Source organism: Bos indicus x Bos taurus, chromosome 7, assembly GCF_003369695.1.
Source record: "Bos indicus x Bos taurus breed Angus x Brahman F1 hybrid chromosome 7, Bos_hybrid_MaternalHap_v2.0, whole genome shotgun sequence".
Taxonomy (NCBI): domain Eukaryota; kingdom Metazoa; phylum Chordata; class Mammalia; order Artiodactyla; family Bovidae; genus Bos; species Bos indicus x Bos taurus.
Window position 1 is genome coordinate 86074416 of NC_040082.1, and position 14140 is coordinate 86088555.

General features: G+C 34.4%; 1 protein-coding gene across 1 annotated transcript in view; it reads left to right on the top strand.

The window, feature by feature from the left end:
- Positions 1-14140, top strand: part of ADAMTS19 (ADAM metallopeptidase with thrombospondin type 1 motif 19) — a 267865-nt gene that overhangs the window by 123310 nt on the left and 130415 nt on the right. Inside the window, exon 8 of the mRNA XM_027547039.1 lies at positions 7884-7989. Coding sequence (XP_027402840.1) covers positions 7884-7989 — 106 coding nt within the window. The remainder of the gene's footprint in view (positions 1-7883; positions 7990-14140) is intronic.

Here is a 14140-nt window from a genome sequence, read left to right on the forward strand (position 1 = left end):
CATTCATTCCTCCCACTATATTCAGTTCTCTGTGTTTTAAAATTGTAGAACATTAAAATCAGTGTTTTGTATACTTGATATTTATTTACAGTTTATATGTTTATTCTTTATTTTCTTTGCATTTTCATGTTTCATTATGAGATTTTTTTCCTTCTTTTTGAAGAAAATTCTTTAACATTTCTTTATACTGATAATTTTTGCTGATTAGCTTTTTAATGTATTAAAGTATCGTTGGATTATAACATTATGTTTCATACATACATTATATAGTATTTCAACCTCTGTGTACACTATATTATGCTCATTACCATAAGTTTAGTTTCATCTGTCACCATGCATTTAAACCCCTATTTTGCCCTCCCCATTGCCACTTCCACTTTGGTAACCCACTACTCTGTTGTCTGTATCTTTTGGTTTTTATCTGGTTTTGTTTGTTCATTTATTTGGTTTTTGTTTGCTTATATACACATGTGAGTAAAATCATATGGTATTTATCTTTCTTCATCTATTATACTTATTTCACTTAGCCTAATTCCTTCAAGGTCCAAGCATATTGTCACAAATAACAAGATTGCATCTCTTTTTTTTTTAATAATTGAGTAGTATTGTGTATATGTAAGACATCTTCTTAATCCATTCATCTATTGATGGGCACTTAGGTTATTTCCATATCCTGATTCTTGATGGAAAACAGTATGGATATTCCTCAAAAGGTATAAGAATAGCATTACCAGTTGATCTAGCTATTCCATTTCTGCATATTCATCTGAAAGATGAAAGCACTAATTCAGAAAGATAGATGCATTCCTGTATTTATCACAGCATTATCTATACCAATATTTTGATATAATGTACCATTAGAAGGGGCTTCTATCTCTAATTTACAAAAAGATGCATTTGGTTTGTGGTGACCCAGTGAATGTGGATTCAGGTTCCATATCTTTATGTTAAAAATGTCTTTATTTCATCACCATTTATTCTCTAATTTTAATATGGAAGTGACTTCTGTCTCACAGTGTACCCTTTCTTTACTTGGCTGGTGATTTTTATTTGTGATCTTAAGTTGACTTTCCTGTGGGAATTTTCTGTTTGCTGAGATGATATCATAGTGATATTTCATTTGTTTTTACTTAACTGACAAGGAATTCTGTAATCCTTGCATGATCCCCAAATTGTATGATCAATTTGTACATTACATTCATGGCTTAGTATTCTTTTGGCTTTACACTTATGCATGATGATGGCTTGGGTTTTGATTTGTTTATGAAGTCTTTTCTAGCATTCCCAGAATTTATTTTGAGCCAGAGTTCCTTGTTGCTTCCCTACATATGGATTTTTAAAGTTATATTCAAGTCTGTTTCAAAGTCATTAACAGCATCAATTCCAGGCTTTCTTATTTGTATATGGATCTTAGTTCTTTACTCACTAAATACCTGTCATGCAGATATTTTGGAACCACACCCATTATTTAATAAGACTTGTGTCTTATATGATACCCAGGTTCTGACAGCATTAACTCATGATCTTATCACTCAGGCCTTGAATTTTTTAAGCTTTGTTCCTGTACTTGGAATTATTTTTACATCAACCTTAGCTATATATTAAAAAATTTGTATATTGTATATTATTTGACATTTCTATGTGGTTTTCACAAAAGAGTCTCATTCTCCCATGATATAGGAACATACAAACAACATTTTAATGTCTAAACAATATTTTGCCTTATTTGACCACAGAGCCTGTTTTTTATTAAACTTTATGCTTTTTTATTAAACTAATACTGTTTTGATTATTCTTAGGAGTCACTTTTTTCATAGTATTTGTAGAAACTACACTGTTAAGAATGTTACAGATGACTTAAACATTTAAGAGGATCTGGAAGCCTATTCTTAAATACCTTTATAATTATAGTGATATTAAACTCTTAACTTACATACTTATAATTTTATATTCCTAGATCATCTTGTCTCTTAATGGAAGAGAGGCAGATAATTTGCAAAGTAGTAAGGCGAGTATTTGTTTTAAAATATGTTCAAAGCCCAATTTGAATATTATCGTGTAAGTGGATTTTACATTTTCTGGGCACCATGATTAAGTTATTATAAATTTTTTTCTAATTGGTGGATGAAATACATTTGTTTCTTCTAAATTATATTTTTTTATTCAAAGCCCTCAATCGACTCACATTTTATATTAGTCTTTCTATGCTTTTCCTTTAAAGTGCCCCTTTACTGAGAATGTGCCAGATACTGTGCTGATGCAGAGATGTACTACATGGCTTGCATATTTAAAGAACAGAAGCTTCCCCTCTATCACTAACATCAATTCCCATAAGAATTTGCTTACCCTTTTCCATAGTCAATCCTTTGTTCAGAAATTCCACACCCAATTTTTACTTCTTTCCCTGACTCACCTCTTCCCACTCAGTGATACCACCAACCAGTTTCCCTCTCTAAAATTGTTTCCTGCTTTGATTTCCCCCTATTCAGTGTCTTAAAAAAATTATCCCATAATATCCTATGTATGTCTTTATGTCTCAGTGATAACATTTTTAAACGGGTGTTTGTGTAGCTTATACTCCTGAAGGCAGAGCTCAGTATGTACCTTTGGCCCTTGTCACATACATTACATTAGGATTCAAGAAATAGTAGGACACATAGATAAATAACTTACCTCATAGGGTGCAATCATAAGATAAATAACTTGCTAGGATTGTGCCAGGAAAGCTAGGATTCTGAACTGAGGTGGTTTACCCACTGGCTAAAAGTAACAGTTCTGCAGCTGGAAGACTTACTTTTGGTAGGATACACCCATTTGATCACATACAAACTCAGGGCACTCAAAACCCAGAGGGATGGGATGAGGACGGAGGTGGGAGGGGTGTTCGGGATAGGGGGACACATGTACACCCTTGGCTGATTCATGTCAATATATGGCAAAAACCACCACAATATTGTAACATTATTAGTCTTCAGTTAAAATAAATTAATTAAAAAAACACTGATTTTCTAATTAGTCTGTTATTATAGCATGCATCCTGTAGAGTTTTAAAGGTTTCTGATTATCTTGAAGAGGTATATCATATCATGTCCAGTGTTTTGTTTTCAGATGTGAAATTCTCTTGACTCCTGGTATATGATTTGATTAATTTTTAGTTGAGAAATTAGAAATTGTTTTGGTTTCCTTTGTCTTTTCATAAGTTTTTTATATTGAAAAAGTGCTTTAAAAAGGACCTGTGTTATATCTATCTTTAAATAACAGCTGTGTTAAATCCTTTCCCCTCCTAACCTCTACCCCTTATTATAATAGGAAACATGTGGGTTCTTGAAAGGACCTGAAAAGCAAGGGCTTTTAAACAGAATAATGCAAGTCATTTAAATTAGTCATGGTTACAATTATTCTCCATAACTTTCAAGTCAAAGAAAATCTCCTTTGTGTGCCAAATGTAAGAACAATGAAATTCAAATTTATTAGAAACTTAGTTGAAGATTTTGACTTTACACTTAAGTAAAAGAACAATAGGAGAGGATCTTTTTTGGTTGTTAAATTACATTCTGATGTAGAAGACATTGTATTGATTACTGCTCAGATTTCATAGACATGAGTATAATTTTCTGTCTTTAATTTTCTCACTGTAAAGCTATTTTAAACACATGAACTTGGAAAATGGGAAAAAAGGAAGAAAAATTACCTATAATCACTTCACATAATATAATTGATATTAACAATTTAGCATATTTATGTGGTCTTTTTGTTCTATGAAAATGTGATTTGAATTTTTTGACACTTGGTTGTAATCATTCCTCTATCAATATTTGAATTTTATTTCATAAAATATTTTATAGTATAAAATGTCTTGTGTATTGTAAAGATCATTTTTATCACCATATATTTTAATATGACCATACAATAGTTACTGATTTCCCATACCTAGTGGGAGAAGGCAATGGCACCCCACTCCAGTACTCTTGCCTGGAAAATCCCATGGACGGAGGAGCCTGGTAGGCTGCAGTCCATGGGGTTGCTAGAAGTCTGACACGACTGAGCAACTTCACTTTCACTTTTCACTGTCATGCATTGGAGAAGGAAATGGCAACCCACTCCAGTGTTCTTGCCTGGAGAATGCCAGGGACGGGGGAGCCTGGTGGGCTGCCATCTATGGGGTCACACAGAGTCGGACACGATTGAAGCGACACAGCAGCAGCAGCAGCGGTGAAGAATTTAGTGTCCCCAGAGAGGTCACTGTTTATTCTTTCTCATCCTTGTACCACAGGGCGGGTGCTGGGAAGATAGCAAAGTTTTACACTGTTGCATTCCCCCTGCTTCCCACTGCTGCTTCTAAGTCAGAATCTCTCCTATCCTCATGTAAAAACTCACCATTTGAAGCTGAAACTCTGATCTTTGCCATCCTATCCTTCACTGTCACTGTGACTCCTCTCTCTCCTTGATCCCTGCCCACATTTCCTGTGGATATTGGCTGTGTTTCCCACCTTCCTGAGTTAATTGTGATCAGGTGCAATTTCATGTTCATGGTATCAGTTCCCTGAGCACTACTTAATGATTCTTTGACCTCAACCTCTACCTCTGCCCTTTTCTACCCTCATGGCAATACCTAAGTCGTTTCTTGGAATTTCAGCTCTGAAATCTAAAAATCCCTAAATCCCTCTCGTGTCACAGTCTCCAATACTTCTTTGGAAAGTGTCTCTTCTTCTACTTCATTGATGACTCCATTCTCCTGACCACTGTATTCATTTTTAATGATCAGGCTCCAACCCTTCCTCTTTAATTATCAAGCATAGAGCCCTTGCAAGTTCTATCTTTTCTCTGACTCTTAAGTTTTACTGTAATCTCTTACACCCTGGGATTCTTCCTTTATACCTGATCAACAAAACCTCAGCCCAGATTTCATCCACATGTTAGCCTTCTCTGTGTCAGCCATTAGGTTGTATACCATTCAACTGGGCATGTTAGTACCACCCAGGCTCTTGCTCTCCATCCACTGCAGAACCATATACTTTCTGATCCATTTACATTAAGTATTTCCTGACTTCTTCATCAGCTGTCTTTCCTGTTTCTCTCAGTTGCTATTCCAAGCTTCTATTTCTTTTCCAAAAAGTATTTCCAACTCCCATTCACCTTTGACCCATGCCTCAGATAACATTGCCTCTTTTTTTCACTTAAACATACAAAAATGTTAGAAATTAAGCTCCTTTACTTAATAAGCTATATCTATCAAAATTCTATAGGAATCATCTTCCATTATAAAACTGTAAACATTCCTCCTAAAGTCAGCAGGGAAAGTGAAGAGCTCAATACCACAGATATTTCAATAGTACATTGAAAATCCTGGCCAATATAGTAATATTACAGAAAAATATGGGAAAGCATATAAGAAAAAGAATAATGAAGAAAATACAGGAATTTAAAAACAAGCGACAATACCATCTTTATTTGGGAACAATATATTTGAATGGGTATGGGTGAAGAAATATAATACTTATTAAAGTGATTAAATTTGTTATGTACTGGTCCACATAGCAAAGGAATATATGACATGACAACACATGTTGGCTGAATTTTAATCTACATATGGTGATGAAATTATTTCAGTTGTGAAAAACATGAAGAAGTATATGGGCATCCTAAAGGAAATTTTGTACCAAACAGTGGTCATCGGCATGCTAATTATAGTTGAGCTTGATTTAGAATTTTTGCAGAACATTTAATCTCAAATTATGTGTTTTTAAAAGTCTTAAAATGCTCAAGAGAATTTTGATATCCTTTTAAGAGGGGGTACTTCACTTTCATCCTGCATCTCTCTCTCCATTCTTTCCACCTCTCTTCTTCCCTTCAGTTAGGACATAAGTTCAGTTACTCCTAAATCTTGATTTTCCATCTCTTGTTGTTTTAATAAGACCATGCCTTATCACACTCAGGGCTTCCCTGGTGGCTCAGACAGTAAAGAATCTGCCTGCAATGCAGGAGACCCAGGTTCGATCTCTGGGTCAGGAAGATCCATTGGAGAAGGCAATGGCCACCCACCCTAGTATTCTTGCCTAGAGAATCCCATGGACAGAGGAGCCATGACTGAGTAACTAACTTTCACTTTAGCACTGATAATATTCACACTATGTTTAAGAATTTTTAAAAGTTTTTATATCACTTATTGTTGAATGGAACTAAAGAACGTGTTTCTCGCCTCTTCCTTCTCTTCTTCCTTCTGCTCATTATTGCCTTCATCTTTCCTTCTACTTTATCTAGATTTAATCATAGCGTAATTTCAATTGCCTTAATAAGCCAAATAAAGTAGGACTTACCATCTATTGATCCATTCATATGTCCATCCACCCATCTATTAATAGAGAAGCTATTCATCTCTTTGTGGATTTGGAATGTCTGTAAGATCTATTTTAATTTCTAAATACAATGAGAAAATAACATCTTTATACTTAATCTCTTGACCATTTCTTTCTCCAGTTCTGTTTTTTAAATAACACGTATATACTACATTTTGCCTAACAAATATATCTTCATTTTTCTGATAAACCAGTGGATACCAGGCCTTGACATTAGTATGAAGGTTTGAAAGAGTAGTTAAGGATATACTTTGAACTAATCTCCATTTTCAACCCTCCAGCAATGCCTTTCCTCAAACCTGTGTGTTTCAGTCTTGAGCCTCTCTAGGGTTCTACTGTGCTCATAAACTCCTTCTTTCCTATTATTTGAGCTGTGGCTCCACTAAATCAGTCCATCTTTCTTCACGAATCTTCTCTCCCCAAAACATGGTCAAGATGATTTGTCGTTTTATTTAAATTTAATTATTCCTTACCATTATTCTTCAGGTTTCTGAAGAGAGAAAAAAGTCACAGCATTCAGCTAACCATCTTTCATTAGCGTGCTCTAAATTGTAATCAAAAGCAAAATAAAATTAGCTGGTGGATGGATTCATCCTTGGTAGTCATGTGATCTTTGGCAAATCATTTTACCTGTCCATTAACTTTTTTCACAAAATGAGTTTACATGTATTTTAAAAGGAGATGAAATTTAGAAAACATACAAATAATTCAAAATATATATATTTCTTATAACAGATATCTTGTTACTTGAGAATACATAAAATATACTCTTGGATGATTATAGTACCTTGTATTAAATAATATTTATTGAAGTATATGTCTTAATTAGTAAAATAGTATATAAATCTTTGACTAATGAATATAAGTGATTTCATATACTATCATCTTTACTAATAATTTAAACCAAAAGGTCAAATGTTTTGCTGAAATTTTTGTCTTAATATTTTAGTATCATGTACTCTGGATCAGATCATCTTTATTAGCTAAGAAATTTTCAAAGGAAACACTTTTAGTTTTCCAATTACCATGGATAGTTTTTAAGTTACATTAGTTAAAATGATATTTCACAAAATAAAATTTCAAAATTTTACTAACTCAGAATATAAATGTGAGTTCAAGAATCTTCTAAATGTAATTTATTTTAGGGTATTTCTTTGAAATGAGATTTCAAGATTTGAGAAATGGCTTAAATAATCATTGCTTTTTTATTTACATTTTCTAAGTTGTGACTATCTTACATGATAATAAAAAGTGATATTTATAAAATGTATTTTTATGGTATTCCTTGGAGAATTATATAATTGATAAAATGATTCCATCTAAAATATGAAATTTAAAAGACTATTAACAGTTTATTGAGTGACATATATATATTTCTCCTGAAATTATTTATAGGGGCTGGATATCACAGTTTAATAGATATATTTGAGGGGGAAAACTGTCATTTTTCTTTTCTTCTATTAATACCAAACATAAATATTTGGACTTTAATTCTGACATTTGATAATTAATGTTTGTGTTTTCTAGGTATCGCTTACTTGAGTGGAATGTGTAGTGAAAAGAGAAAATGTATTATTGCTGAAGACAATGGCTTAAACCTTGCATTTACAATTGCTCATGAAATGGGCCACAAGTAAGTAAAAATCCTGGCTATGCTAATATAACTTTGTAATTTGAGGTATTGAATTGCCTGCATATCTTTCCATTTTTTTGTTTTGAGCCTAAGATTTTTAAAATTAGGGAAATGAAGGAGGGAAGATCATTTACATTTGAAGAGTATTTTCTGATTATTTTAACCATTCCTGATATTTTGAATAAAATCTTATTACATTATTAAAATCCTCATTAGAACAGTCATTACATGGCACATGATTCATTTCAATACACATTTTCAAATGATATAAACCTTGCAATAATCATGACACTAAAAAGATATGCATTATTCAAGCATCCAAGGAAAACACTACATACAAGTAAAATGCTTTCAACTTTTGACAGTTCCTGTTTGTTATTACCCAGTAGAGAGCAAAAGGAGTTATCTGCACAGTTTAGAAGTAATGCCTTTGAAAGAGAATTAAACTGGACACACAGTTCATGTGTAATGAACATTAAGTACGTCTCAGACATAATTCTACGCACTGTACATAGATTAGCTCACTTAAAACTCATACAAAGCAAGGATTTCATTTTACAAATAATAAAAATAGCAATAATAAGTGGTGGTAGCAACACTTACTGTAGTCTTGCTATATGCCAGACACATTTCTACATGCTTTATATATCCCCCCAACTTTCCTGTCAAATAGACTGTTAGAGTACCCATCTTATAGAGAAGAAACCTGAAGTAGAGAGGGGTTATCTACCCTCCTAGAATGATGAAAATACTATCTTAGAGGAAAAATTTGAACTCATGTCATCTAACTCAGGTCATACTGTTCTGAATTTTTACACTAAGTTGTCTACTGTCTGTAGATCTTGAATTCCTCATCAATAAAATGGGGATAATACCTGTATTATGAAGTTTGTTTGAGATTCAAATGATGTAAGAAATAGACTGTATTTATGGAAATTGGGCTTCCCTGGTGGCTCAGATGGTAAAGCATCTGGATTGGGAAGATCCCCTGGAGAAGTGAATGGCAATCCACTCTGGTATTCTTGCCTAGAGAATTCCATGGACTTGGCAGAGCCTGGCAGGCTAGAATCTATGGGGTCACAAAGAATCGAACACAATTGAACAACTAACAAACTAACACTTTCAGACTTTCACTACTTTACAGTAAATACACTATAGTAGAATGGTGTGGGTTAGGGAATCAGACCTAATTTTGACTGTAGGCTTCTCTACGTGCTAGCAGTATCAGCAGCACAAATGAAAAGTATTTTAATTGAACTCAGATTTACTGAAGCCCTATTCAGGGAGGTGATCTTTATGGAGGCCCCTTTGGTCAAAGGCATATTTGGTTTGGCTGCAGTATTTCAAAAATTGTATCAGTTGCCAACATTAAAAAATATAAATTTGACATAAAAATTCAAATTTCCAGACCTGGCAGCGTTAGACGCACAGTCCCATATGGCAGCCATCCCTTGGAGCTGAGCAGCGTCTGTACCCTTTAGGCTGGGCCCATCCTCCCCAGCTCATCACACGCAGCAGCACTTTGCTACCATTCATCCAGCTGACTTTGTTTTCATCATATAGCTGGACTCTGTAGACAGTTGAGTAAACTTGAGTTGGCAGTGGAATTTGATTGGTAAAGGAAAACTTTGATGAAAACTTATATAAGACTTAATGGTTTTTATTTTAAAAAACCCTTTTTTAGTCAAGTAAACTGGAATATATAAAAATGATCCGGTCATAATTATGTAGTCCTATAAATGATCAAATATTGAATGTACCCATAACCTAGGGCAGGAAATAGGGCATTATCAGCAGTGATTGTGATGTCATTGTTTTTAAATGTGTAGAAACACTTTCATTTTCTCTTATGCAGGCTTTCCGTTGTCATTTGAGTGCTCTAGGATATGTGAGGGGTTTGTTACTTGAAAAAGAAGAAAAGATAAATATACTTTGAAATCATCATCCTTTAGGGAAAGTATACAATACAAACGGAGAAGGCGATGGCACCCCACTCCAGTACTCTTGCCTGGAAAATCCCATGGATGGAGGAGCCTGGTGGGCTGCAGTCCATGGGGTCGCTGAGAGTCGGACACGACTGAGCGACTTCACTTTCACTTTTCACTTTCATGCATTGGAGAAGGAAATGGCAACCCACTCCAGTGTTCTTGCCTGGAGAATCCCAGGGACGGGGGAGCCTGGTGGGCTGCCATCTATGGGGTCACGCAGAGTCAGACACGACTGAAGCTACTCAGCATCAGCAGCAGCAGCAGCATACAATACAATGACCTCATTCAGTATTTGATACCAGGAATGATAGGATTTAGATTCTTAATTCCAGTACTGATTTTATGCTTTAAAGATGTTTCAGTCTAATCATAATAGGAAAAAACCACATGTATCATTTGAATGAAGAATGCTGAGAAATAGTATTTAGAGGCAAGAAAAAGTTATTATTAAAAACATTTTAAGTTAGGGCAAATTAATCATAAATATAATTCCTATAAATTAAATTCAAGTTTCTGAATACTTAAAATTTTCACTTCAACAATGCATTAACAATTTGGTAGCTGATTACCTTTTAATGAAACAGACATTAATGATTTTGTCAAGTACCATGAATACTAGAGGGTTCACTTTAAAAAGAAATTTTACATTATAAAAGTATACTTCTCTTTGATGTGTGCTATATTCTAAAATGTAGGAGAAACAGTAATTAAATGAACAAACCACAGTACAAGTTGCTTTATTAACATGTAAAAGGTTGGTCAAGAGCTTAAAAAACTATATGATATGATTTAAGGAAATGCCACTTCAGCTTTATGTAGTAGAAACATTGGTTTATGAGCAGAAACTCAGGTTGGAATGGCTAAAATGGTAGTAAAATATTATTTTATTTGACTTTTATAGAGCTGCACCCAAAATCAATAGAGATGTGCCAAAGGTATGTGTAATGCTTGATGGATTAATCCCAGGACATGTGATATATGTTGAACTACTTAGTTACTAAAAATTCTCCTTACCAGGAAGCAGTGTTTGTCTCAAAAGTATAGGCCAAAAAATTTCTTGATGCTTGAGAGGGAGACAATAGCAGTGAGAATAATGGTGTCTTTATAAAGATCAAAAGAACAAACAGCAGGAAGTTCATCTATATAAATTACATCATCATCCACTGTAAAATATAAAACACAATGAAACAAACATGTAGGAAAAAGAAATAAAAAACAATGTTCATGTACACATAGCCTCTCAATAGGGGAAGTTTTCATAGATGTTAGATAATTATATGGATCTTACATGTGCACGTGTACACACACACACAAATACACACACAAGCACACCAACAGAATTCTTTTACTTAGCGGTATAATTAAGATTAAGCTGCTTAAGTGAAGCTGTTAATTCTTATTTTTTTTATTTCTTTTTTTTTTCAGTTATAACTTCTTCTCATATACTTCCTATAGGCAGAAATGGATCATTTAATTTTTCAACCCAGAATTTAAGAATGGCAGAATGATTCCATTTTAACTTGTTCATATTCACATATGAAATGTCTCTAAATTGATTTGAAATGGATGTATTTATGTTTGTTGCCTTGAATTTGATTTCTGGAAATTCCCAGAGCAATTCCACATATAGCTGGAAAAGTCAATATGGGTCACCAAGTAATAAAACTGACTCTTGCTGGTAGGGTGAGAATTTTAGTAACTGAAGTGAACAAAAACAAACAACAAAAAAAAGAAAATCCTTCTTTTACGACTGCCAAAGAATCTTAAATAATGTCTGCAAAAATCTATTAAGTTTTTCCTTTGGGAAGTTACCAATTATAATTTTATGTGTAATGTAAGTAATACTTGTCATAATTATAGGTAATGATATACAAAAGTGTAAGTTCAAATCCATAGCAAGAAAGAGGAAATAAGTGATTTATACCAATGTTTTATGATTACTTTTCCAAAATTATTTTTCTTTCTAAATGATAGATCAAGGGAGTGTTTATTTTTCTTATAACCCAAAATTTCAGCAATAGAATATTTGATAATTATTTAATGTTTTTATACTTATGAAATACAGATAGGACTTTCATTAATTTACTCTGATGAAGGCTAACATTTTATTTTTATAAATAAAAATACCTTAGGAAATTGTTCATAATTTTGACAGGGTTTATTGAGTATATACATATACACATGTTCACTATATTTTATGTCTTAAATCATCTCTATGAACATAACTTCTTAAAGCAATAGATTATACTTTGATTTCAAGTTGTAAATTACTATGCATATGTTAACTGGTTATATTACTGTGTGAGGGGAAAGTCCCTGAGAGTCTCTGGTTCAATGATTTGCTAGAAGGACTCATAAAATCCAGCCAAGCTGCTTTACTTATAGTGATAGTTTATTACAGTGAAAGGATGTAGATTAAAATCAGCAATGGAAAAAGGCACATCGGGCAGGGCCCAGGAGATACCTGGCTCGGCACATGCTTCCTCTTGTCCTTTCCCAGTGGAATTGTATAGAAAATGCTAACTCTCTAATAATGTCTGAGAACACGTACATTGTACTGCCAACTAGAAAAGCTAACCTGAGCTTTGGTATCCAGGGTTTTTGATGGAATTTAGTTATGTAGGCAAGGCTGACCACCCATTCCCTACAGAGGTCAAGCTGTTCTAAGTCCCCCACCACAAATCACGCTGTTAGTATTAACTACTGGACATATCTCAGGGCCCCCGTAAACAAAGATACTTTTTTATTAGGCGGGATATTTCAAGGGCTTAGAGTTTGATCCAAAGAGTAAGACAAGTCCTAGACCTTTTTTAGAATGTGCAGGTTGGAACCCAGACTTGTGGTGTTAACTCTAAACTGCAAAATTACACAGTATTTTTAAGTTTAAAAATATCATATTTACATTAGGTTGAGAAAGGCTATCTAATAAAAATTAAGTCTTTTATTATCAGATGTTGTATCCGTTTATCCATATCTAATAAATCTCACAGAAGTCTGGAACTAAGTATTATTGTTATCACTTTTTTGCAGATGAGGAAACTGAAGCTAATAGAAAATAATTTTTCAGAATTTTTTTGATGTTAAGAGCATTCTTTTTTGATCAGTTATAAGACCGGAGAAGGCAATGGCACCCTACTCCAGTACTCTTGCCTGGAAAATCCCACAGACGGAGGAGCCTGGTGGGCTACAGTCCGTGGGGTCGCTAAGAGTCAGACACGACTGAGCAACTTCACTTTTCACTTTTATGCACTGGAGAAGGAAATGGCAACCCACTCCAGTGTTCTTGCCTGGAGAATCCCAGGGATGGGGGAGCCTGGTGGGCTGCCGTCTATGGGGTTGCACAGAGTCGGACACGACTGAAGCGACTTACAGCAGCATTGTTAAGAGCTTCCTAGTTCTCTTAGTTTAATCATGTCTTTTAAAGTTTTTGACCTGCAGACTGTTTTTAAATAATCAAATCTCATATTTTTTTCCTATAGTTTTTAGCAATTGCAAGTGCTTCCTCATTCTGCAATTAGGAAAACATTTTTGCCCAGTTCTTTTCTATTTTCTTCCCTTCACCCTGTATCTCACTCTTCTTTATTGCCATATAATCTTAGAAAGTCATCTAAAGTCTACATTAGTGTATGTAATACAATTTTCTATGTTAAATTTTATTTTCTCATTAACTGCTCAGTGTGCTGTGCTGTACTGTGCTTAGTCTCTCGGTCATGTCTGACTCTCTGCAACCCCATGGACTGCAGCCCACCAGGCTCCTCTGTCCATGAGGATTCTTCAGGCAGGAATACTGGAGTGGATTGCCATGCCCTCCTCCAGGGGATCTCCCCAACCCAGCGATTGAAACCAGGTCTCCCGTGTTTCGAGCAGATACTTTTCCCACCAGTATCTGCTGGAGTCCGTAGTCTGTTCCTTTTCCAGGGAGGGGATCGTCCCAAACTTCTCAGTAACTGGTCTTATATTGAAAGTGTGGCCTCTGATGAGCTAAGAAGCTATGCCAGAATACAGCACATTTCTGGCTTTGTTGAAAAAGCCTTGACTTTTTTTTTTAAAAAGTCAGTTGAACTAAATTGTGTGCTACAGTGATGTAGCTGATTTACATTGTAGTGCACTTTCTGGCAGCCAGTGCCCAGACCACACTTTGAGTAGCCTTGTAACATAACAGC